Raw genomic sequence first — 25,160 nt, 5'->3', positions numbered from 1 at the left:
TTACCCTCTTTCTAGTAGGAGCCAGCTACAGTACAGGAAGTGACATCACACATCTGTCACCCTGCAAAAGTCACCGGTCAGCTCCAGACACTGTGTATCAGCATCGGTAGTGATTATCCGTGTTTGCCGCTTACACTGTATACCACCCAACCCGGCTGCTAAGTCTGTGGCCGCCCAGAGTCCCGTGTGTTGGGCTGGGGGTGCTCCCTGCTGGTGCTGGACAGGGCCTCGCGGGAGTTGCGGAAGCTGCGGCGGCGGCTGCTGTACCCTGCCGGCGTCATGGGAGTCCCGGACGCCGCTGTAGCCACTAGTGCTGCTGCAGGTGGCAGCGTGGACCGGAGCTAATGTCCGAGCCGGGATGAGAGTCAGTACTGAGCCTGCTGGAGCTGTTAGGGCCGCGGCTGTGAGGAAAGCGGTAGTACCCGGAGATGAACGCTGTTACTGGAGTGCCGGAGGGGGCAGTCACTGGAGATGTGGCTGCAAATGGTGTGGACCTGCTGAAAGGTCTGAGGCCACTGTGGGGCATAATGTTATAATAGGTATTATTATTTCTCATAATGTGTAAGGGGCACTAATACTGGGGGGCATCATTTATACTACAAATGTTGTAGACGGCATCACTTTGTGTGGCTTAATGTGTATAAGGGGCATTACTACTGCATGGCATACTACGTTGTGATACACTAATGAAAAGGGGGGTGTCTTAAGGTCACACTCTCTGAGTGGACACGCCCCCTTTTCCGGTGCGCAGTCCATGGTTTGCACCTAAATATAACCTTAGACTTTCCATTGTACCCCCCACTACAAAATTCCCACTTTGATCAATGCATTTCCCACAGATGGTGCCTCATTAGCTTTGGTGTCTCCCATCACCAGATATCCCTTGTTAAGAAGCCTTGTTCCAAATCACCAGCACAGCAATCACACAGTGACCAAAGTTTACAGGACACAAATAGACATCTCCCCTGGCCGTCATAGACCAGGAGGCTAGCTGATGTTAGTGTAGAAATCAGCATAAGATGCAATATGGTGTACAGTCGCACACCAAGTACTAATTTACAGGGTGGAGGTGTTACTATACATGTACGAGGCATACAGGGGTTCTCATGAGCCAATGGTGGGCTCATGCCCCGAGTAGCCTGTATACTTGGCACCACCCATGCACTGATCTCTATGTTGCACTAAGCACAGGGCCAGCCACAGGTGCATACAATCACTTCTCGGCATATCCCGCAGCTCACCTGGTACCACAATACTTCCATATTTACATCCTTCCTCACGTGATCTTTATCGTCACACACAGAACTCCTAGAGGTTGTCTGTCTTCATTGTAGACGCCATCTGTTCGGAGCCAGGTTCACACTACAGTAATAATAATATCCGGCAAAACGACTGTAATCATAATCACTTGGAAAAGAGGACAGAGAAAATTTTGTAGAACATATTCCCCTCTAGTTTGAGGCTGTGCGTTGTAGAACATATTCCCCTCTAGTTTGAGGCTGTGCGTTGTAGAACATATTCCCCTCTAGTTTGAGGCTGTGCGTTGTAGAACATATTCCCCTCTAGTTTGAGGCTGTGCGTTGAGGCTATATCTAATGGCTGAGATGGATATGGGCCAAAGAGTAACCTTGTACTGTGTGGTTAGACCTCAGTTGGGTGCAGTGGTTGAAGTGGGGGTATTATGCAAAGTCTAAGGTTATATTTATGTGCACGCCAGTGGAGTTCACACCGGAAAAGGGGGCATACCCACTCAAAAGAGGATGTGTCCTTAAGACGACCCCCTTTTTATTAGTGTAGTGTACCACAACGTAGTATGCCATGCAGTAGTAGTGGCCCCTTATACACATTATGCCACACACAATAATGCCTCTTATACACATTATGCCACACGCAGTAATGCCCCTTACACATATGCTACACACAGTGATGCCCTTTACAAGTAATGCCACACAGTAATGCCCTCTACAAAGTTGGTAGTATAAATGATGCCAATCAGTATCAATGCCCCTTACACATTATGCCCCACAGTGGCTTCAGACCTTTCAGCAGGTCCAAACCATTTCCAGCCACATCTCCAGGGACTCCCCCCTTCGGTACTCCAGTAACAGCGTTTACCTCCAGGTACTACCGCTTTCCTCACAGCCGTGGCCCTACAGCTCCAGCAGGCTCAATACTAACTCTCATCCCGGCTCTAACATTAGCTCCGGTCCACGCTGCCACCTGCAGCAGCACTAGTAGCTACAGCGTCGTCCATGACCCCGGCAGGGTCCAGCAACTCCCGCAACATTGGCAGCTCCCGTGAGGCCTTGTCCGGCCCCAGCGTCAGCAGGGAGCAACCCAACCCAACACACGGGACATTAGGAGGCCACAGACTCAACAGCCGGGTATATGAGTGAGCAGCAGATCTTCGGCGGGCGGCACAGCAGGGCTTAGTGCTTGAAGTGCCGGTATACCATACCATTTTATACTGGCACACTTCGAGCACTGTGTTTCTGTGTTAATAAAACCATGAAGATATTATTGCAATATTAAATGGCTGAGTGTTTGGTTTTCACTAATATTTATAGATGCAGATTTAGTTATTATTTTGGTTAATTGTTCATTGATGGAGGGCTTTTCATGTTTCTAATATTTGATTATAGGTGTAAACTCCTGTAAGGCTTATGTTCTATGGAATGTTAATGATAACATTCGACAGGGGCTATGAGAAAAAAATGATAAACTGAAGAAGTACGATCACTTAAAAAGATTAGTAACCTCTAATTACAAGAATGTGAACATCAGTGTTTCTGTAGTTCATAGTTGATAATAATTAAATGTAATGGACGCACAGCTCCTGCCATACTCACCAGCTATATACTTGACACACACTGTTATTTACTTTATATAGGCTACTTTGTCACTCCAATACATACATCCTACATGGAAATCTCCTACAGAGGAATAGAATTGGGTGCTCTGCTGCTGGTCTATAGTGAAAGCTGACACTGTCCCTGGTATTGACGGAAAGTTGTCAGATATGACAGTGAGCGTATTTATTGTGGATGATTTGCAAACCGTTAGAATGCTCACGTCTTAATATGTCACCAAGACATAGTCTCAAGTTCCTTGTGGTATTTTGTCAGAATATTTTGTAGGTTATACTCTTAATGAAGAGAAGCAGATCACACTCGATTTACATAATCAGCCTTTTTTTTTTTTTTTTCAAACATGAATATGGGGAAAAATTCAAACCTATTCTGTTAATTGAAACCAATGTCTGAAATGTGAAAGTTTGGGTGAATTCTACAAGTCTTTATACACAGCTTAATAAGATGCTCCAAATATGTTTGCAGTAGGAACATGTTACAGATTTGGCAGGTGCTTACGAATGAGATGAGGCGGAATCTTGTTTTTCTTCTAACAGTCATTTACCTTTTATCACAGAATAATATTGTCCAACCAGACTGATACATAGGTCGTTTCTTGGCATGGCAGAGCTGGGAGGACCAGAGAAACTACCTTCAGATGAGCAATCTATAGCATCTAATGCATCTCAACCTTCAGCATCGCATGGTGAGGTTTCTTCCTATCAGATATTCATATGCTTATCTACTAGCCGTGTTCAATGTTTCCACTTTGAGTCTGGCTAGAGCACATGCATATTTAGCAGAGAAGTAGTGTCCTGATGGGCATGGGATGCCGGCGGTCAGAATACCGACGCCGGTATCCATACAGGGCTAGGATACTGACACCTGCCAGTAGGTATCCTAACCCTCCCCCTACCGTAACCCTCCCTCCCTGGTGCCTGTACCTAACCTGCCCCCCCTCCCCCAGGGTGCTTAACCCTGACCCTCCCCCTAGCGCCTAACCCAGTGGTTCCCAAACTGTGCGCCTCAGGACACTTACAAGGGTACCCCAGGTTGGTGGTCCTGCACCAAATCAAATTATTTGTGGTCAATATTATGTAAATATGTGGACAAACAGAAGCACAAACCTGTCCAACACCACATAACTGAGCCTAAGGACGACAGGTAAGCACAATTTACTTCACTTTACTAATTTTTTTTCAGAATTTCTCAATAGCAAACTTTTGACTTAGGGATGCCATGAAAACAATGCTGATACTGTAGGGCACCATGATTCAAAAATGTTTGGGAACCACTGGCCTAACCACTAACACTAACCCTCCACCTCACCCCGCTACTTACCTTTGGGATCCCAAAATATATATCAGAATAATGACTATATTGACTACAGTGTCAGTATTAAGATCTATGGTCCTTATGTTAATTAACCTTACTTATCCACACAAGCAGCATAATTCTTATATTACAGACTTAAAGAATCTGTTAAGATAATTTGTTTCACAAGGCCTAGTGGACTATATAAGTATACATATATTATGCTCCCTATACGTAGAAGTACAACATAAGATGCATCCAAAATGTGACTCTGGCTTAGAGTTGTCATGAGTTTTGTTTTCCTTCTGTCATAGTAGCTCTCAGGATTGAACACCAAGCAATATTTGGGACAACTCATGTTTTAGATTTACTTTAGGCACTATGTAAAAGCCATTGTGTCAAAGCTTTCAATTTATTTTGAATCCATCCATATTTCTATTAAAGCTGCAGGTGTAGTTGAGTTAAGGGGGGAAATTAAATTAAGCAGATTTGAATCCTTTGTAAGTTTAATGTACAGGCACAGGAAAGTGCATAGACCTGGGATATACAATATGCAGCCCTCCAGCTGCTGTGGAACTACACATCCCAGCATACCCTACCACAGTTTTGCTATAAGGGCATGCTAAAACTGTGGCAGGGCATGCTGGGATGTGTAGTTCCACAGCAGCTGTAGGGTTGCATGTTGATTACCCCTGGCATAGACTATAAACAGTATAACAAAAAAAATTGAAAACAAAAAACCAATATTAAGATTGCGAGGATGTAAATGAGTGATTCTCAATGTCAGAATGAATTCTAGGAGTTATGGCACCACAGCACATAAGTAACTGATAACCATGTTGCAGCGATGGAGAGCTGATGGAGGTGTTGTACTTGGACACGGCAGAGGCATGGGTCTAGTGTTTTTGTAATCTTTCACAAGTCCAATATCAAAAAGGTCCAGGTGTTACTCTTTTGCGTTTGCACTTTCCTCCTTGTGTGTCTGTAAGGAAGTAGCATATACTGTATGTCTCTAACACTTTTTCCTGTAAGGTATGAAAACCCAGTTTTCCCAAGTAATGTAAACATCACAACCTGTTTTTCTTCTGTCTTAACATGTATATAACACTCCTTTCATTCTTTTAGCTCCCAGGTTAAGAGCCCAGAGCAATTCAATTACTGCCCATGGTAAGCCTCAATGGTGCACTTATATCGTGGATTTATGCCTGCACTTCAGGAGGGTGTGAACAGAAATCCACGATAAGTGCACCCTCCGGGCTTACTGTGCTTGGTAATTGGATAGCTCCAGACACTGAACATGGAATCTATGTCCTACCGTGCATTAACCGCAGGGTTTACCGCAGGATATAATTTAATATCTCCAGGCACTTAATCCGGGAGCTAAACACGTGCGGTAAATCTTTATATGATTACATATGAACATCAGCATCTAAATTAATGTTCTTTTTTTTTTTGTAGTGCATCAATTACCACATCTGCTAAACATGTTAGTTCTATATTGCTCATTTTAGATGATTCTACAGTTGAAACAGCAGAAGAGGCAGTGGAGCCACCGGAAGCAGATATTAATGAACTTTGCAGAGATATGTTCAGTAAAATGTCATGTTACCTCACTGGTGAACTGATAGGTAAGTAGGATATACTGTAAAACTGCTAACATCAAACCTTTGTACTGATACATCTGAGATGCATATTTCATTGGCATAGGTCATTAGAATAATGTAATGTTAAAAAAATAAATCCATGTCAGAACTGAGCTTTTTCCAGCTCTCTCTCCCTTTCAATAAAATCTGCCTCTAATACCCCTTGCGTAGAGGTATTGTTTCTCTCATGTTACTGCAAATTAACAGATGAGACAAAAGTGAGTGGTAAGAAGACCATGGTCCCCCTCTAGAGCAAGACAATTTGGAAAAGATAAGTACATCGGCTAAGTACATTTGCACATGGAACATTGCAATTTACACAAGTCAGTAGTCCAACCATGCAGGATTTTACACCACCATTTTCCTAGCAAATGCTTAATGCGTTTTGCCATTTCAGAGTTTGTCAGAAAGAGTCTTGGATCAGTGATTACCTAATATAAAACAAAATAACGGGGCATGGAGTGCTGAAGAACTTTTTACACAATTGGCTATAGGCTATTTCACTTGTACACCAATGTTATTAATGAGCCCAACTACATATGTGTTTCATATAGACAGCTGGATTGTATATCACCGTTTGTAGTTTAAAATTAGTATAGTATTTGTTTAACAAGTAAAAATGCTTGCACGGATTGCTTGTACTGATGGACCTAACAGCAGCAGGTACATGAAACTCTGGCCCTGATTCAGAGCCGGACGCTCTGACAGAGCGCTCGCTCTGAATCAGGGTCGTCCCTGCTCCTTTTTGGAGCGGCCTCCTGGCCGCTCGCATAGCTGTGGTTGACCACCCACAGCTATAGCGAGCGGCCAAAATGATGGTCGCGATGGTCAAGACCATCGGGCTTGCGACGAGACCCTGTGGTAGGGTCTCGCTGCCGCAAGCCCAGGAGTGCTTTTGACTCTATCAGAGCCAAAAGCACTCCCACTGACATCACTAGTGATGTCAGTGGGGCCAGACCCAGACGATAGGCATTCCCATGGGAACGCCTCCGTCTGGGCAGCCACGCCCCCTGCACGCCCACCAAAGGGGGCGTGCTGTCAGTCACCATCGACAGCACACTCCCATTTGCGCGAGACCCATAACGACGGCTTGACCGTCGTTATTCGGGTCTCGCGCATGCACACGACGGAGCCGCCTCCGTCATGCGCACTTGGGCACCATCGACCCGCTTGCGAGCGCTCGCGACCGGGTCAGAATCAGGCCCTCTGTTCTCTGTGTATATACTCCCCACCTCCCCAGTTCTGATCACGTTTTATGCTGCCTTGATTTGTGGTTTCTGCCATTGATTGCTCAGAGTTTCTCAAAACTATTATTTCAGCCACAAGTGAAGACTACAAACTCCTGGAAAATATGAATAAACTTACATGTTTGAAGTACATGGAGATGAAAGACATTTCCGGAAATATTAGTCGGAATCTCAAGGACTTGAACAAAAAGTGTAAGTAAAATAGTAAAAACAGATTAACATCCTTTTTCACTGTACACTTGTTACCCCAGCCATCCTGCAGATTCAGTGGTGACGTCCCCATTCGGTCCTACATAATGTGTACTGGTAGGAAGGATCAGGTGGGAGAACAGTATAGATGCATCTTCTGTGTGATATCATGACACATTGTTGAATGTGTAAGACTTAAGGGGTTCCTGAACCTGTGTCCAATGTAAATAAGTTGGAACAACAATGCCAGTTGTCACCATATAGACTGTGTAGAATAGATACTACAACTGTGCTTAACATTATTGTATTTATGAAAATGTTTAAAGTAGTAATATATTTTTCATTTTAAAACTCCGTATTATTATAATCTTTGTATTTACAAAAGGTTTCCACTGATACTAAATACGTGATTACAGAAGCGCTATTATGTGTGCGCATCTGATCCCCATCATTCTGCTGGTTGGGGTAAGTGGATTTTACCATTAAATATTTAGTATGGGTGGGCATCTACTTAATTTCCTTTTCGGTAGACTATAATGTTTGTCACAGATCTTTCACTTATGCAGAAGTTGTATAATATACGGTTATCCCAGCCAGCAGCTTCTGTATTGCAAGTGTCATTGTACTTTAGGTAATGACCAGAAAATCCAGCCCTTACATCCTTGTAGGTCCCAAAGTTTTCTTCAATGAATCCAGATGTCAACAAATAAAATCAGCAATTTTAAACATACACGTTAAACGATCTCAAAATATTAGTCATTTTATTCTTGTTGTACAGATGCAAGTCTCCAGCCATACCTTGAACAAATAAATCAGATAGAAGAACAAGTGGCATCTTTGGAAAATGCAGCGTACAAGCTGGACGCCTATTCAAAGCGATTAGGTATGTTGCAGCGAGTGTACGATGGCAGCTGATAGTGGGGGATTTTTTTCAACAATTTTATTTATTTTTTTTGTACAATTGTTCCTGTACATGATGCTGATTTTTAGTATGACATTGGGTTTTCTGATTTGCCATTTCAGTATTTTGTCTGGAAATTCATAGGGATTTAAAATCCTTTAATATATTGCTGCATTACTATTTAAGAGACATTGCCTAGCTACATTTCCTTTGAATTTATCAATCAGGAGGCAAGTCTATGCACGGAATGGAACATTGCATTACGTTTAACACAGGGGCAAAGTTGCTTGAAGCTGGGTACACACTGGATGATATATTGTGTGCACACACAAGCTATGCGAACAACATATCTGTGAACGGCATTCCATTGGCCGTGCAGCATGGCAGATGCGCTATATCTGAAAGATATATTTATCACATCTGCGTGTGTGTGTACAGAAGACCCACATATCTTACAGCCGATTGGTCAGTGTATATGCTCACCAATATCAGTCGGTGGCACCGTTGGCTAAGTGTGTACCCTGCATTTACAGTCTGTTTAGTCAGACACTAGTTCTGCAGGGGAATAATTATTCTGATCTAGTTACTGCTCCTTCCTGTGACACATATATAAACACACACTATATTAATACATGTCACATATTTTACACTAAAGGTGGGTACACACCTGACAGATATATCTGCAGATCGAGTGATCTGCAGATGATGGTCGTTCATACACACTGAACGGCCATCATCTGCTTGTGCCCTCAGGTCCCGGGGGCGGGACCCGGCGGCCGTGGGGTGGGTCAGGTGCGTGTCCCGTCCCCCTCGCGGCTGCCGCTGTGTGTGTACGGGTGGTCTGTACACACTTGCCGATGGACAGATATTTCTGCAGAAATATCTGTCCATCGGCTGTGCAGCACATCCAGTGCGATATGTCGGTGAACGCCGACGTTCACCGACATATTGCGGGTACACACTGCCTGACGGGCATCAGATACATTGGCCGATCGATTGAACGGCAAATATATCTGTCAGTGTGTACCCAGCATAACACAAATACATACATAAACTCAAGTTTATTCTACAATCTGTTTTACCCAACTGCTCCCTTTTAATTACCAATCCACACTAGGCCCTCTCCTTTCTGGTGTACTGTCTCTCATCAGCTCCTGTCCCAGCTGTACTCCACTGGTACCTTGACACTGCTCCAATACACTATAGTCTGCCCACACCCTGCACAGCTGGATGCTTTGCTGTTACATTTATTCCCTAATTCACTGTGTTCACCTTGCTCCCCACCTTCTCACTGATTGTGCAATCCATCCTCTCATGGGCAGTCCACTAAACCCCCTTTCTATGTGGCTAGCAGTGTAGTCTGTGCATGGTGGCTCTCAGTGAGATTCTTGTGGGCTACTGCATCCTCTGACCTTCCTATCGCTCTCTCTCCACTTGAATCCATCCTCAATCAGAAGAGCTAATTTTCCTCTTCCACCACTCTGCTTCTGTCTCCCAGCTCTGCCCATCTCTATACTGCTTCTCCATTCCAAGCTGACTCTCCAACAGTCTACTATGTTTTAAATGCTCCTTAAAAAGCCTTTCCTCCTAGCTTCAACCTTGATGGTCCATTGCCAACTTTGTAACCCCGCGTCACCCCCATTTGTCTCAGCTTTGCCACTCCCTATCCTTGACCTCCCTCCTATCTTCTTGTCTGCTCCCACCTCATCCATCTGTACATCTTTTTGTACAACCACCTGTGCAAAGCATCAATTTTGTATAATATGGATAATTCTAATAAGTAAATGTAACAATTCAGATACGAATGAATATGCTGTTGATAAGGCCTCAAAGGTTGTAATTCAATATTTTAAATCCAGTTGTTCTTTATTGAATTGTTAATGAATCAACATAGATCGATAATCTATCCAATACGATCAAATATCAGTGACCAAATGGATAGAGAATCTAATTGCTTTCTCTGGGATGTTTGCATCCAAAGGGATGCAATTGCAGCTAATAATAAAATTGAGTGTATTGTAATCCGACAGTTACTGTCAAGCGATGCTACAATTGTCCTACATTGCGTATGCACTGACGGGTATATTTCTGCTTAGTTTAAAATTGGTATTTCATATGCCTCAATTGTACATTGCAGAGTAAGGGAATTGCATTGCCACCAGAAACACCTACACAGTCATACTTTGAAAAATAAAATTAAAAAAGCACACAATGAAACGCACGTGTCCACATTACTTTTATTCATTAACTTTTTATTAGTCACGTAAAGTAGGTAGTAAAACATACTTCAGTACTGTAATACTGTTGATAGAAGTAAAGTAGAAATGAACTTTACACAAAATAACACACACTGACCACTTGGTTTTGGTTTCAAATCTTTTTTGTTTTAATATATATTTTCTACTTTAGGGTCCATAGGGGGTCCACAGGGTTGACCTTGGGGGATATAGCTGGATCAGGATCCATGGGCACCACACAGTTAAGCTTTTAGCTCCCAGGATGCACTTGGGTCCTCCTCTATACCCCGCCCCCGAGCCACAGGCACCTCAGTGTAAGTTGGTGCCCGGCCGGAGTCGGTCACCGCGCAGGGGGGCTGCAGGAGCAGCCCCCAGAAGCTTTTTATTTTAGGGTAGATTTGATTTATTTTAATCTCTCTTTTTACTACAGACGGCAGCGAAGGGCTGTCTATACAGACTCCCACACTGCCGCTCTGATCCCCGACTGGCGCCGCGACGCCAGTACTGATCTGGGGATCGCGGCGGGAGGACAGAGTCCGTACTAGCCGGACTCTGTCTACCTCCCAGGACTGCTGCCGGAGTCGCCGGGGATTCAGGTAAGCCGCGCGTCGCTGGCTAGCGGCGGCGCGCGGAATGCCTTAAGATGCAGTCCTTTAGCCTCCGGTCCTAGGGACAGACCGGAGGCTGCTGGTAGTGGCGACCATAACCCGTGGGACCACTAGACCACCAGACCACTAGACCACCAGGGTTAACAGGCAAGCGGGAAGCCAGCATCCCTGGGTTTATGGCCAGCCAGGGGAGGAAGCCTTCCCTGTTCAGTGGCTCCTCCCCTCAGCTCAGCGCGCCTTTCAGCACGCAGTCTGGCGTCGCTGAGTTGCAGACTCTTCGGCCTCTCCTCCTCTGCGGTCTCTGGAGGCCATTTTCTTTGTGGCAATGCAGATTTCAGGGAGCACGCGGACCGGTCCCCCTGTGTACCTCTCCCCCGATTTATGGACAGCGTACACAGCACTATAGCCCTCCCAGACACTGAATCTGGGCAGGTTGATTGTAGTGGAAAGGTGCAGTGAGTATATCTTCTCTGCATGGTATGTGACTTTTGCTAGTGCTGCCTGTCTGTGCTTATTTTCCGCTTACTGTCAGCCTATACCTATCCCTTTACCTCTCCTACAAGCCCTACAGGTGTGTGGGGGAGGGGCATTTCTACAGACCTCACCTATATAAATCACGTATTTGTGAGGTTCGTCACATACAGTTGTGTGCGACACAGTGCCATATTGTGGGCTGTTGTTCAACACACCGGTGAGTGCGTTTACTTCTGCCCTGTTGCCAGATATATAATATATTCTGTCATGTCAGATGAGGAGGTTGAGTGCTCAGTGGCTCCGGTGTTGGTCTCCTGCGGACGCTGTTCTGCAGGAGTGGATAGGGAGGATTTGTCACAGGATGGCCTGTGTAGTCGGTGCCAGGTGGCTCCTGGCCCATCCAGACCTTCTCTGACGCAGGAACCACCGTGGGCGATGTTTTCTCAAGTGCTGGTGTCCATTGCGGACCGTCTGTCGGTCCCGACTGCTCTCCCTACTAGGGCGTTACCCCAGCCGACCATCCCCCATTCCCCAGGTGTCCCGCAGTTATTGCGGAGTCCTCCTGGGTCTCAGTCTGTGGGTCCATATGCGGGGTTGCCTATGTATATACAGGCTTCCACTGTGCCGCAGCAGCCTGTGGTACCTTTTCAGGCCCCTATGGCGACTCCTCCACCCTGGGTGGATGTGCTCTCCAACTCTGTGCAAAATTTGTGGCCGCATCCTCGGCCTTTCAGTCAATGTTGCAGACTGACATGCCTTCTAGGGCTTCAAAACGCCCACTCATGGCGCGGGCAGCTCAGGTATCGGACTCAGAGGGTTCCTCAGATGATGGGGAGGTCCCTGATGACACTGACTCGTACGCCTCGGTCCAGGAAATGGATACCAAGTCGTCCATTAATGTGCGAGCACTGGTTAAGGAGGTGCGAGGCATTCTTCTTATAGAGGATGAGGCACCGGTTCCTAAGTCGAAGTTTCCTAGTTTCAAAAAAACTAAGGTGGCTTCTGCTTTGTTTCCCCTGTCGGATCAGTTGACGGATCATATGGCGGTAGCTTGGCAGGCCCCAGTAAGAGATTCCTTCCTCAGAAGCGGTTGGCTGCTAATTATCCCTTCCCTGAGGCACATTGTAAAAAATGGGAAACTCCACCGGCGGTGGATTCCCATGTCACCCGTTTAACTCGGGGCGCTACCTTACCATTACCGTCGATATCCTCGCTGAAGGATCCCACGGACAGGAAAGTTGAGACTTGCTTAAAGTCTATTTACTCCCTCTCCGGGGCGGTGGCCCGACCGTCCATGGCCATCTCCTGGGTGGCCAAGGCCATTGAGGGGTAGGCCAATGCATTGGAAGATACCTTCCCGGATGACGCTTCGGATGTCCAGAGGGCGTTGTTGGGACAGATGAGGGACGTGCTTCTTACATTGGGGAAGCTTCTTTAGATGCTAGTCTGCTGACTTCGCGGGTATCGGCTGCAGCGGTGCCTGCCCGCCGATCCTTATGGTTGAGGTCCTGGAGAGCGGACTCTGATTCAAAGAAAGGCCTAGAGGCCTTACCTTTCAATGTGGAATTATTATTTGGTCCGGACTTGGACAAAATAGTGGATACTCTGGCTAAATCCAAGTCGGCTTTCCTCCCTTCGGCGGCACTGCCCGCTAAGGTTCGGAGTTCGGCTTTTCGTTCCTTTCGGGTTCAGGGTAAGGCAAAAGGTCAGTCCTTCCCGAGACAGTCTGCGAGTAAGACTGCCTCTAAACCCAAGAAGCAAGCCTGGAGTGCTCGGCGCCCTTCTTCCAAGCAGGAAGATAAACCTGCGGCCTGATGGGACGGGCCTCCCTCTGGGGGACCTCAGAGTGGGAGGCCGACTTCTTCTATTTGCCCAGTGCTGGCACAATACCACCACGGATGCCTGGGTTCGAGAAGTGGTCTCCCAGTGGTACGCCCTGTCTTTTCGGCACAGACCACCCCACCAGTTTTTCTGCACCAGTCCTTCTCAGGACAAGACCAAGGCGTTACAGATTCAGGAGGCTATAGAGTCTTTGCTGAAAGCAGGGGTCATTGTTCCCGTTCCTCAATCACGTTTATGGGTCAAGGACAAGAGACGCAGGCGCAAGTCTGGTGGACACGCTGTCGGTGAAATGGACGTTTCACCTGGCGTATCTGTTTCCTCCGATATCCCTACTTCCTCGGGTTCTGCGGAAATTCAAGCAGGACGGCGGCACGCTCGTGCTGGTGGCTCCGGCGTGGCCCAGACGGCCTTGGTACTCCGATCTCAGGAGCCTCTCCATCGACGCGTCGTACCTTCTTCCTCAGCGTCGGGACCTGTTGTCTCAAGGTCCCTGCCTTTACCCGGATCTGGGTCGGCTGTCTTTGATGGCGTGGCTCTTGAGACAGCCGTCTTGAGGTCTCGGGGCTTCTCCAGTTTGGTTATTGGTACCATGCTCAGGGCACGCAAGCCTGCTTCAGCACGGATTTATCACGGGGTGTGGCACACTTACTTTCAGTGGTGTGAGTCCAGACATTATGATCCTCAGGTGTTCCGAGTTTCTAGGATCTTGGAATTTCTTCAATCAGGATTGGACCTCGGCTTACGCCTTGCATCTCTGAAGGTTCATGTGTCTGCCTTGTCCGTGTGGTTTCAACGGCGGATTGCAATACTGCTGGATGTTCACACCTTTTTCCAAGGTGTTCTCAGGATCCAGCCTCCCTTTGTGCCTCCTGTGGCTCCTTGGGACTTGGCAGTGGTTCTGCGGGTCCTGCAGGGTCCTCCGTTTGAGCCTCTTGAGTCGGTGGAGCTCAAGTGGCTGACATTTAAGACTGTTTTTCTCCTGGCAATTGCTTCTGCCAGGAGGGTGTCTGAATTGGGGGCGCTTTCCTGTCGCCCTCCTTTCCTGATTTTTCACCAGGACAGAGCGGTGCTACGCACTCGTCCTGAGTTTTTGCCCAAAGTGGTCTCGAAGTTCCACATTAATCAGGAACTTGTTGTGCCAGCTTTTCAGTCACCTGATCTTTCTGCTGGTGAGACTTCCTTAGATGTGGTCCGGGCGCTTAGAATCTATGTGGACCAGACGGCTTCGGTTAGGAAGTCTGATTCCTTGTTTATCCTCTTTGGTTTTCACAAGAGGGGTTGGCCTGCCAACAAACAAACGTTAGCCCGTTGGCTTCGTTCCGTTATTTGTGAGGCTTATGCACAGGAGGGTTTACCTGTGCCAGCCTCTGTTAAGACTCATTCCACTCGTTCTGTGGGTCCTTCTTGGGCTGCTAGACGTGGCGCTTCTGCTATTCAGCTGTGTAAGGCGGCCACTTGGTCTTCAATTCAAACGTTTTTGAGGTTCTATGCGTTTGACACCTTCGCCTCTCAGGATGCATCCTTTGGGCGCCGGGTGCTCCTTTCAGCACAGGAGCGTCCCCGCCCTTAGTTGAACTGCTTTGGGACATCCCCAAGGTCAACCCTGTGGACCCCCTGTGGACCCTGAAGTAGAAAACAAGAGATATGGTAAGAACTTACCTTTGTTATCTCTGTTTCTACGAAGTCCATAGGGTCCACAGGGCGCCCACCCTGACGCACCTGGCTTCAAATGGGCTGTGTGGCTGGTCACCGGTTTTCCGTCTCCCATTTCTGTGAGTATGGTTTCTTGTGTGTTCCAGTCTTCCTTCTCTCTGTTTAGTCTCCTCCTCCAGCCTAGGCTGCTTACCAACTGAGGTGCCTGTGACTCAGGGCGGGGTATAGAGGAGGACCCAAGTGCATCCTGGGAGCTAAAAGCTTAACTGTGTGGTGCCCATGGATCCTGATCCAGCTATATCCCCCAAGGTAAACCCTGTGGACCCTATGGACTTCGTAGAAACAGAGATAACAAAGGTAAGTTCTTACCATATCTCTTGGTTTTTTTTTTAAACTTGTGCACTTCTTATAACAAATATGACTAAAGATTAACATATTAAAATATATTCTTTGTTAAACCTTTTGTGAGAAGGCACAGCTACGCTGTCATGTTATGTCCGAGATGATTATACATTAACATCCAGGACACACACGGCAAGGTGACTCTCAATTAGTTTCATACCAGTTAGATTCTTTGTAAATAAACAAGATCGGCACACCATGCCACTGGCAGTTGGTATTGCCTAACCTGGGGTTTGGAGTCTAATGGGAATCCCGGAAGTCACCAGAAACTTACGAAGAATGATGGATGGGGGGGCGTGGCTTCAGTGCTTTGCAGGGAAGCTACATGCCTCCGCCACGACTGTCAGGCTGTCATTGGATGACAGTCCCTAAAAGCCAGCCGCAGTGTGTGCTTGTGCAGCTGGCTGCTCTGACAGTGTGCCGCCCGTCCAACTGTGCCTGTCCCTCTGCCGGTGCCTGTCCCCCGCTCCCCGCCGGAAGGTCTCTGTCATACCCACGGAGCAGAGTCCGGCATTGTGCGTCCACCGCTCCTGCCCCCCACTGTGTGTCCGTCCCATGCCGAATTCAGTGAGGCACAGGACAGCCCCTCATACTGCCTGGGGGACTGTGCACCTATCTAGCACAACAGCTGGGGTATATTAGCTTCCCCCCTCCCTACCACTACTTTTGTTGCTACTGGCTCCTGCACTTCCCCCCGTTTCCCTATATCTTCCCCTGTGACACCCTGACAGCGGCCAGTGCTCTCTGCTACAGTATTAACCCCCTCACTGCCAGAGCGTGCACAGGAACTACACATGTATACTGCACACATGCCCACTGTACACATACATGCTACAAAGATGCCTATTGTACCCATACATACTGCCCACATAAATGCTGCAGTTATACATACTGCTCACATGCCCATTGCACACATACATTTTTTATTTAAATTGTATTTTTATTTTTTTTCCGTTAATCATTTCCTTTTATTCTCTTAAGTTGGGTACACACTAATAGATATATTGCCTGTTCCATTGAATGGTGCTGGTGTGTACGGGTGAACTGCCGATCGCTTATACACATATGCTGCAGGGACCCGGTGGTGATTGACAGCTCACCTGGGCGGGCAAATTTAAATGAGCACTCAGTTGAGCTGTCTAGCCTGGCACAACGGGCGGGCAATTGGTAAGTGTGCATACATTTACCAATCGTCAGGTTGGCGGGTCGGCTGTCCGGCCGATTCGACTACCTAGTGTTTACCCAGCTTTATTGCAAAGCTGTGTTAATGATTTGTTTAAGGACAATCCAGCATTTTCTACCAGTGGCATAACAAGGGCGTGGTAAGAGGGTTACATTCCCTGGGTGCCAGAATGAGGGCATGGTTTGGTGGACATTACGAGACTCTAGCTTCCTACCAAGTACCGCATTACACCCAAACTTCATAGTGCATGTGATAGGACAGCTCTCCCACGCAGGACCTGCAAACAGCAGTGTTTTAATTTGTAATAATAATGGCTGTTGTTATATTTTTCCTTGTAACGGCGTTCAAATGCACTGACACGCCTGCGTTTCGCTGATCACCCACCTGTCAACACCCCCAAATGGTCACTTCCTGTCAATCACTCTGCGATGGGTCTGCGTGGTCACTGCAATCACAGTATGATCGCATTTGAGCCTTCGCGCACTGTGATGCGACACAACAAATGGCCGTCTGCTTGCGTAATCGCAGTTGCGATCTGTAATGAATTGGGCCCTATGACACAGATGCTGATATAGCAGCAGAGGATAACAGGAGAATAGAGGCCTGTTTCCTTTCCCTGCTCTTCAATACACCAGCCCACTATGTAAATTACAGGAATATTTTGCACATTTCACAAAGACGATCTGCCAGTGTGTACGGAGTAAAAGATTAATTGGCCAATGTCCTCACACCAGATATATCTTTAGATGGCAATGACGGTTGTTCAGTATGTATGAACAACCACCATCTGCAGATATATCTTTCAGGTGTGTACCCAGCTCAAGGTCCAGAACCTGTTGTACAGGCTATGCCTGGGAGAAACAGAGGAGTGTATAAATGCTGACCACACCTTTTACAAGTCTAAAGAGTGAGCAGCAGCTGTAAATCCTTTTACAAACAAGTTCTGTAATGCAAATACAAGGCAGCTAACAGTCATCAAAAGACTTGCTCATGTGAAAGGTGACTTATTGTGAGATGGGGATTTGCTATTTAATACTTTGGTAGTAATGCTGGGTTCACACTAAATGATGTGTACCCAGCTGATGTCGTGTGCGTACCCACTTGGCGATGCCGGCAAAAACGTAGCGCTGGCCGTGCTACATTCGGCAGCATGGCCCCCGCTGACTATATCGCCCGTCGCGATATCTCTGATGACACGTGGGAGCACGCATCGTCAGCAACATAGCAGGTACACAATGCCCAATATGTCGTCTGATCCGCCAGACTTATCATATCGTCTATTGTGTACCTGTCTTTAGTTACCGTACATATAGACGTAGAGGTCTGTCTGCCGGTGCATACCCATAACCAAAATGTAAAACCTTGTTATGATTTTCAAGAAGCTTTACAGAGCTGAAATGGGTGCTGGACTGATATCAATATTATCTAGCCAGCATGACCAAACTATCTAAAAAAGAAATGCAATGGCCCTCTCAAAATAATTTTAGAGCTACTCTAGCAGGAATAGATAGTTTCCAAGAAGTTACAAGGACACCCCTTCAGAAAGCACATCTACGAGATTTAAATGCATGGAAAATCCTTAAATGTATTTATTAACTGTGACCATGTAATTTAATGTACTGTAGTCATCAAGATATGTTTTAGCAGTTTCAAATTAAGAAGCTTGGGATGAAGGCTGGGAACTCTGGTTTGCCCGGAGCAGAGCTGGATACCAGCTCGAGAGAGGCATGGGAGGTGTTGAGTAAAGATGGTTGTATTTAACTCTTCCTCATAGATGTAAAAGATAATATGGTAGGCAGCAGTACAGTATAAGAATACTAATGCAGTCAGCACTATATAACCTGTGGACCCAGCCTGGGGTAGAGCTACGAACATACAATGGAGTGAAGCCGGACTTATAGTAGCAATGGGGCCGGAATGGTACCGGACTTTGGGCCTGATTCAGCAAGGAACGCAAAGGAGAGAACGTACGCACTTGGCCGATGTATTTGCACAAGGTACGCAGACTACACGCCGTGTGTACACAGACCCTTCCGATATTGATTGACCGGAAGTGCCATTTGTGGGTGGTGATGGAGGGTGGTCAGGCGAACGCAGGCATTATAACGTCGTTATAGGAGTGTGCATAATTAAAGCAGTGCGGCGGCATCCTCAGCCATACCGTAAGCTGTATACAGGAAGCAGCCAGAATCCTGCGGAAGGTCAGGTCAACCACTATTATAATAATGGGTCCGATGGTTCTCGATGTTACTGATGTTTACGCTATCTTGCGTACTGATGGGGCTGTGAGTAACGGGAGATTGGCAGCTTAATATGGGGCTGGGCGTCTGCATCTTGTGCTGCGGTCTCTGTGCGTGTGCATTGATTAGCATATTCTCGCAGCGGATGGGTGCATGCATCTGCATCCGTGCATTCCTTGCTGAATCAGGCCCTTAGAACATATACTTGAGCCGAAGTGGGACCGGACTGAGGGCCTGATTCAGACCCACTCGAGAGCGCTATGCGCTCGCAAGAGGGTCGATGGTGGCCCAGTGCGCATGCGCACGACGAAGCCGGCTCCGTCGTGCGCATGCGCGAAACCCGGATAGCGACTGGCACTCCGTAGCTTCGGGTCTCGTACCAAAGGGGGCGTGCTGTCGATGTTGAGTGACAGCACGCTCCCTTTGGTGGGTGGGCCGGAGGTGTGGTTGCCCAGACGGAGGCGTTCCCATGGGAACGCCTACCGTCTGGGGCCGGCCCCACTGACATCACAAGTGATGTCAGTGGGAGTGCTTTCGGCTCTGTTAGGGCCGAAAGCACTCTTGGGCTTGTGGCAACGAGACCCTACCACAAGGGTCTCGTCGCAAGCCCGATGGTCGCGTTGGTCTTGACCATCGCGACCATCTTCCTGGCCGCTCGCTATAGCTGTGGGTGGTCACCCACAGCTATACGAGCGGCCAGGAGGCCGCTCTAAAAACACAGAAGGCCGGCCCTGATTCAGAGCGAGTGCTCTGTCAGAGCGTCCGACTCTGAATCAGGCCCTGAGAGTTCACGGTGGAGCTGAAATGGAGTTGAACGTGATATATAAACTGGATTTGGAGTAGAGCCGGAGTAGGACTGAACTTAGCAACTGGAGCTGGAGTAGGATTTGTCAGAAAGTCTAAGACAACTAGCATGGGAGCTGGAGCCAAGGAGAAGTATCAGCGACGAAGCACAGGCTGCTGAATGCAGTCAGGACCAGGCATATATACCCGATGATGCACAGGGATTGGCTGATGCGATCAGATGGACATCGGCCTGGCTAGCACTGGACGCTTATTGGTGGTCCCAGTCAGATGACCACTATGGTGGTGCCCAGTGTCCGGGGCAGACGGGAACGCCAAATGAACCCCACGCCCATCGAGACCACCACCACACCAAATCCCCGCAAGCAACTCACCTAGCTCAGCAGAAGCCACCATGGCCACATCCAGTGCCCGCAGCCGGAGGGAACGCTGCCGGAGCTCCGGACCCTTGGAACCACCGCCACTCGAGGAACTCGCCGACAGCACACCCAAGCCAGGCCACCTGCCAAGACAGAGCAGCACGACCCTGAGGGTAAGCCTGATTCCTGACAATCAAGTTTTCCTATAAGGAATTTCAGAAGTTATTCCTTCAAATATTGTGACCGCTAACCTACATACATACATCTATGGATTCTAGTTAATAATCTTGGTCTAGTAGAGTATAGGGAGATGGCATCAGCTTTAACATTTTTGGATACAAGATGAAATATAAATAGGAACTCCTAGCAGAAAACAGATACTGCCCAGCACCACTGGTGAGGATTCAGCCTTTCTAGATCCAAAAGATTTACATTTTGAAGAAGTTTCCCTTTCTATTCCAATTGGACAGAAGTTCCCAGTCGCCTATGAATAATATTTTTTAGTAGAAGAAAACAATCCACATGGGTATTCCTTAGCATACAGATTTAACATGAAAACTAGGGGTACTAAGGGGCATGTTTACTATTTACTAGGTCCTAGACTCAGATAATTATAATTTATTATTGCTGTTATTCATGCCAATAAGAAATTAATTTCTGCCGAAATGTATTAATGTACACATGCATTAGCGATCGCTTTACTTTCATTGTGGTTTTGTTGACATGCCCTTTTTTCATCATTCTGGGGGCATGACTAACACGGCGATGCTGGACTTCCCCAAAGCTCTACCTGCATTGCTCCTCCCCAACTTTAACCTCCCGTGAAACACTGGAGAGACAAAGACAGGGCGCCGCGGCCCCGCCGACGTCAGGCTGTGATCAGTGAGGCACCTCCACAAGGGCAGAGCGCATTTTACCCTTTTAAAATCGGGAAAGGTGTGGCGCTTCGCTGAAACAGCCTAGCGGGAATGCTAGACAATTCATCTTAAGATGTGATAGGGACTTAGGAGGAAGACTGAGAGTGGACAGTCTTGAGATGTAAGGTAGAAGACCTTGACCGTGTAATAAGATATAGGGCCAGTGGAGCAATAGTCATGGTGGAGATAACTGAGGATTGTAGGACACTGAGGTGGATGGTGCAGAAACCTGGGTAGCTATAGCAGAAGTTTGAGTCAGAGTCCTGGTGCAGAGGCCTAGGTGGTGTAAGGGCCGGTATCACACAGATGCCAAGAGGTGTATGTGCCAGGGTGGTGCAGAGGCCTGAATGGGAGCCAGGGCCTTGTAGGCGTAGAGGGTGCAGAGACCATGAAGGTATGGGAGTCTGAATAAGGCAGTGGTCTAACTCGTGCAGTTTCCAATATGGAGGCCATGGGTTGCTCAGAGACCTAGCAGGTATATGGGTGTTGGGCAGGGTCCTTACCGATACAATAGCCCAGATGCAGTTACAGAACCAGAGTCATGGTGCGGGGACCTGGGTGCTATAAGGACCATGTTGCTGTCTAGTGGCAGTAGGATCCAGATGGAGCAGGACGACATCCATCAAGTGGAGCCACAGCAGTTTGGAACCCAATCCTGAAGTAATACACTGTTGAAGTACTCTGCTACATGGGTAGCCACTAACAATAGCGGGTAGGTGCAGCCTAGAATGATGGAGGAGCGAGAATGGGCTCATCTGGACTGCGGATGGTAGAGATTAGGGATGGCTGGCAAAGCATGGTCAGGCCTGCTCCAGGTGAACTCCGGAGTCTGGTGGATGGTTCCAGTGGAGAAGATATTTTCGCACTGGATGTATTCACTAAAATAAGCGCTGCCATTTTCAATGGCAATGGGCCAGATTAAATGAGGATGGCAATTCCAGTCTCTACATTAGGCGAACAGATGGCTTGGCACACACAGGCAAAAATCCCAAACAAATCCGTGCCCAGGGACTATTCCAACTGGTCAATTGGAGAGAGGCTGTGGGGTGATTAAGTGACCATTCTCGACTCTGTAAGGAAAATATCACACTTTTGCCAAAAGACACACACAATCATAATATATGCCAAAGCAACAAATATATCAGTGTTGGTGGTGTTTTTGCTATCAGACAATATGTTGTTTGCTACTATGACCATCGACATCAATGCATTTGCACCTACCCAACACTGTCCTGGTCTGCATGTGTTTGCAAACACGTCCTTACTGTACTTAGCCTATGTTAGAATGCCCCTGAGCTTACCTGTGCTGCCTTTCCAGGTGCACATAAACATTTCTACACTTTCCTAGTTATGCACAGAGTGATTTTACATGAGAGACTCTATGCAAGCTGTCTTAGTACTCACTCTGCATTAGCTCCAGTGTGTATAGTATTTTTATCAAATATTATCTATTTTATATTTGGAGTAGTATTGTTTAGTAATGCATTATAAAAGCCTTAAGCTGTCTACACACCTCGGCGATGTAGCGTTGCGATGTTTCGATTTCGCGTTGCCGTACACTGCACGATCCGCCGTACGACGACGCTATGCTGTTACATTAAGCCTTTAATGATTGTGTTTTCCGTGGCATCATCCCACCTGATGTGCAGCACATCAGATGGGAAGATGCGACCATTCATCAAACAATGAATTGGGTGGATTTAAGGTTACACACTATACGATGGTCACTGATCACAAGATCAGCCAATATATTATATAGTGTTTTGCCAGCTTTATTTTAAGAGAACAGTTCCATTTTTATGGCTCCATATTATCTCCTGAATTCTTTGTTTTTATAGTTGTAGTAATTAGTAAGTTACTGAAATTGTGATCTGTATATACATGTGTAACGCACAGTAAAACAATAATCAATATGTTTACGGAAAAGACCCAAAAGATACTGCTTTATAAACGCCTCATTATCCGCTCATTAGCTTAAGTAAATGATGAGTGATGCTGAGCAGGGAAATTAGTTTGATGCATTTGATCATTGAGTGCTAACATCCTGTGCTGTTTGTATTTAACAGGCAGTTATAAGATGTACAGTATCTTATGCTGTTGGTCATAAGCTGGCTACACACATAGCGATATTCTCCCCGATCCTGCCGATTCCGATGCATTGGAACGATAGATCGTGTAAAATATGGCCGAATTGAGAGTAAATCATGAGTCCCCACTCACGATCACGATGTGATGCGCCTCCCCGCAGGTCGCACATCGCATCTTCAGATCTGCCGTGCTGTAGGGCAGATCTGACAATCTCAAGTCAGGATGCACTGGAGTAGTTAGGAGGCACAATAGACTGTGTGTCACATTGGCAGCATTTTCAGACCAAATTGTGTGCAGGACTGCCAGGGAGCTCCCGGGGAGAGTTCAGGGGGAAATTGTACACATCGTGTGATTGAGATCACATAGCTATGTGTGTGGGCACCTATAGAGAGGGGAGGAAAGTCTGTAGTGGAATTTCTATTATACAATTGACAATATTCAATCTTATCAAAAGTTTATGCCGCACGTATAATAATTGTGCTTTGTAAGATAGTTTGTGTTTTAATTTGCAAAGATCAGGCGCCATGTATTCTAATCCCTTTTTTTTTTTCATTTTCGAAACTGTTTTTATGAAACCATCAAATGTACAAAAAAACAAAACATTAGTAATGTATTCTAATCTTAATGACCATTATATCCTTTGTTTTAATTTGCAGAAGCAAAGTTCAAAAAATTGGAGAAGCGATGAAGACAACATTTCAAAAACCACACTCTTCTCTAATGCCAAAGGAATGATTTACCATTCACAAACCTAATGTCATTCTCTGGAACTTTAACTATGAATCCATGAAATACAAGCTTATTCACAAGACCACTTAGTGCATAGTCTCTTTATATTAATGACCTGGTATGCCTTATACCAGACCTGGCCATACGGTAGATTGCGATATACCGATATCTCACGAGGCATCTGCCGGTAGATCAACTGAAGTAAAATAAACCTGAAACTGCTTCTGGAGCCTCAGAAGCCCAGCACCCAGTAGTGCAGCACGAGGGTGATGTCATGGCATCACCCTCGCACTGTAAGGAGCCCGCCGCTGCTGTTGTACGCCTGCCTGGTGTCATGGGGAGCTGCTGCCGCACCAGCACATAGGCTCCTCACAGCGCCAAGCACATCCCCAGACTGATGGCAGCAAACTTTCTGCAAGTGTCGGAGCCGCTCCCGGAGGTAGAGTGTGAGGAGTGATTGTGTTATATGTGTGGTAAAGGAGCTGCAGGGTGACGCTGTCAGGGCACAGCCTCCTCCTGCTGTGGTACCATGCCACCCAAAGCATTGGCTCCCCGCCACACACACCGACACTGAGTGACTGATTTATTTATTTTTTAAATAAGACCGCCCCTTTTCTAATTAAGCAGTGGAGATAATTACAGTTTATTGCAAGTTTATTGTATTGGGAAAATGTAAGAGATTGCAGATCTGTGGCAACTATGTACACCTCTAAATGACTATGTATTTTTTGTTAGGCTTTATTTTTTGTGCTTGTCATTTTTGTATAATACTACTGTATTTTATGTGAGTGCTGTTGGGAAAACAAAATTGGTGCGCTTGTGTGGACACTGGACTCTGGGCCTGATTCAGAGCCACTCGTAAGCGGCCGCTCGTTCGCTCAACTGTGCGTGCGTATAGTTCGCAATGTGCATACGCAAACCAGTCATTGCGGTTGGAAATCGTGCACTCGTAAAACAATGAGGGGCTGCTAATTTGATTGACAGAATGTACCGGTTGTGGGTGGTAACAGGGGAAGGTGCTTGAAAACGGGGAGTGGAGATCCGAACGCAGACGTGCCTAATGGTCAAAAGGCGTTTAATGGGAGTGCATAATTCGTAAAGGAGCGTCATCGACCACGTCACTTGGTTGTCTTTTAGCCTGAACTGCTAGCAGTGATAGCGGGAAGTAAATCCTACCACAAGCACTGCGAGCAGTTCAGACGCCTTTCGATGTTCCCGATTAATCTAATAAATAACGGACATGACGTGTGATGCGAACGGCAAAGGGGCGTCTTTACAAAATAGCGAGCGCATTTTTCGGACGTTCGCTCAGACATAGAGGCGTCAACACACCGCAAAGAGCGAGTGCTCAATTTAAATATCCGGCCCCTTTTTTAGAACGACCGTCCGCAAATAGCGTCCGGGTCTGAATCAGGCCCTATGTCTACCCACAGTTGTGATTTTTTTTTTTTATGGATTTACATCTGCAAAAATATGCGGTC

At 46.8% G+C, this 25,160-nt stretch overlaps 2 protein-coding genes across 6 annotated transcripts in view; one reads left to right on the top strand and one right to left on the bottom strand.

Annotated features, from left to right (window-relative positions):
• SLC25A16 (solute carrier family 25 member 16) overlaps positions 1–661 on the bottom strand; it is a 48,752-nt gene extending 48,091 nt beyond the window's left edge. For both annotated transcript variants that reach the window (XM_088476180.1, XM_088476192.1), the window contains exon 1: positions 5–661. The gene's annotated coding sequence lies outside the window, so the exon portion shown is untranslated. The remainder of the gene's footprint in view (positions 1–4) is intronic.
• On the top strand, positions 20–24,408 carry BLOC1S2 (biogenesis of lysosomal organelles complex 1 subunit 2). 4 transcript variants are annotated; one of them, XM_088476201.1, is made up of 6 exons: positions 20–76; positions 3,427–3,555; positions 5,675–5,791; positions 7,126–7,245; positions 8,021–8,125; positions 23,607–24,408. In XM_088476201.1, the coding sequence occupies exons 2-6, from the start codon at positions 3,471–3,473 to the stop codon at positions 23,636–23,638; spliced, it is 459 nt and encodes a 152-aa protein (XP_088332327.1). In that variant the 5' UTR covers positions 20–76; positions 3,427–3,470; the 3' UTR covers positions 23,639–24,408. The 4 variants fall into 4 exon arrangements, with proteins under 4 accessions (XP_088332327.1, XP_088332323.1, XP_088332335.1 ...); XM_088476197.1 differs by having other exon boundaries at positions 21–106; XM_088476209.1 differs by lacking the exon at positions 20–76 and adding an exon at positions 2,272–2,384.
• Positions 24,409–25,160: the final 752 nt, after the last annotated feature.

The sequence above is a fragment of the Taudactylus pleione genome, unplaced genomic scaffold, assembly GCF_031769625.1.
Source record: "Taudactylus pleione unplaced genomic scaffold, aTauple2 ptg000016l, whole genome shotgun sequence".
NCBI classification, from domain to species: Eukaryota; Metazoa; Chordata; class Amphibia; order Anura; family Myobatrachidae; genus Taudactylus; species Taudactylus pleione.
This window is presented reverse-complemented; position numbering and strand designations above follow the sequence as displayed.

Bases quoted from the DNA above. Each gene is read 5' to 3' on its own strand.
- BLOC1S2 (XM_088476201.1), top strand. From the start codon at position 3,471: ATGGCAGAGCTGGGAGGACCAGAGAAACTACCTTCAGATGAGCAATCT. The intron at 5,792-7,125 runs GTAAGTAGGATA...CTATTATTTCAG, and splicing joins CCTCACTGGTGAACTGATAG to CCACAAGTGAAGACTACAAA. The intron at 7,246-8,020 runs GTAAGTAAAATA...CTTGTTGTACAG, and splicing joins CAAGGACTTGAACAAAAAGT to ATGCAAGTCTCCAGCCATAC.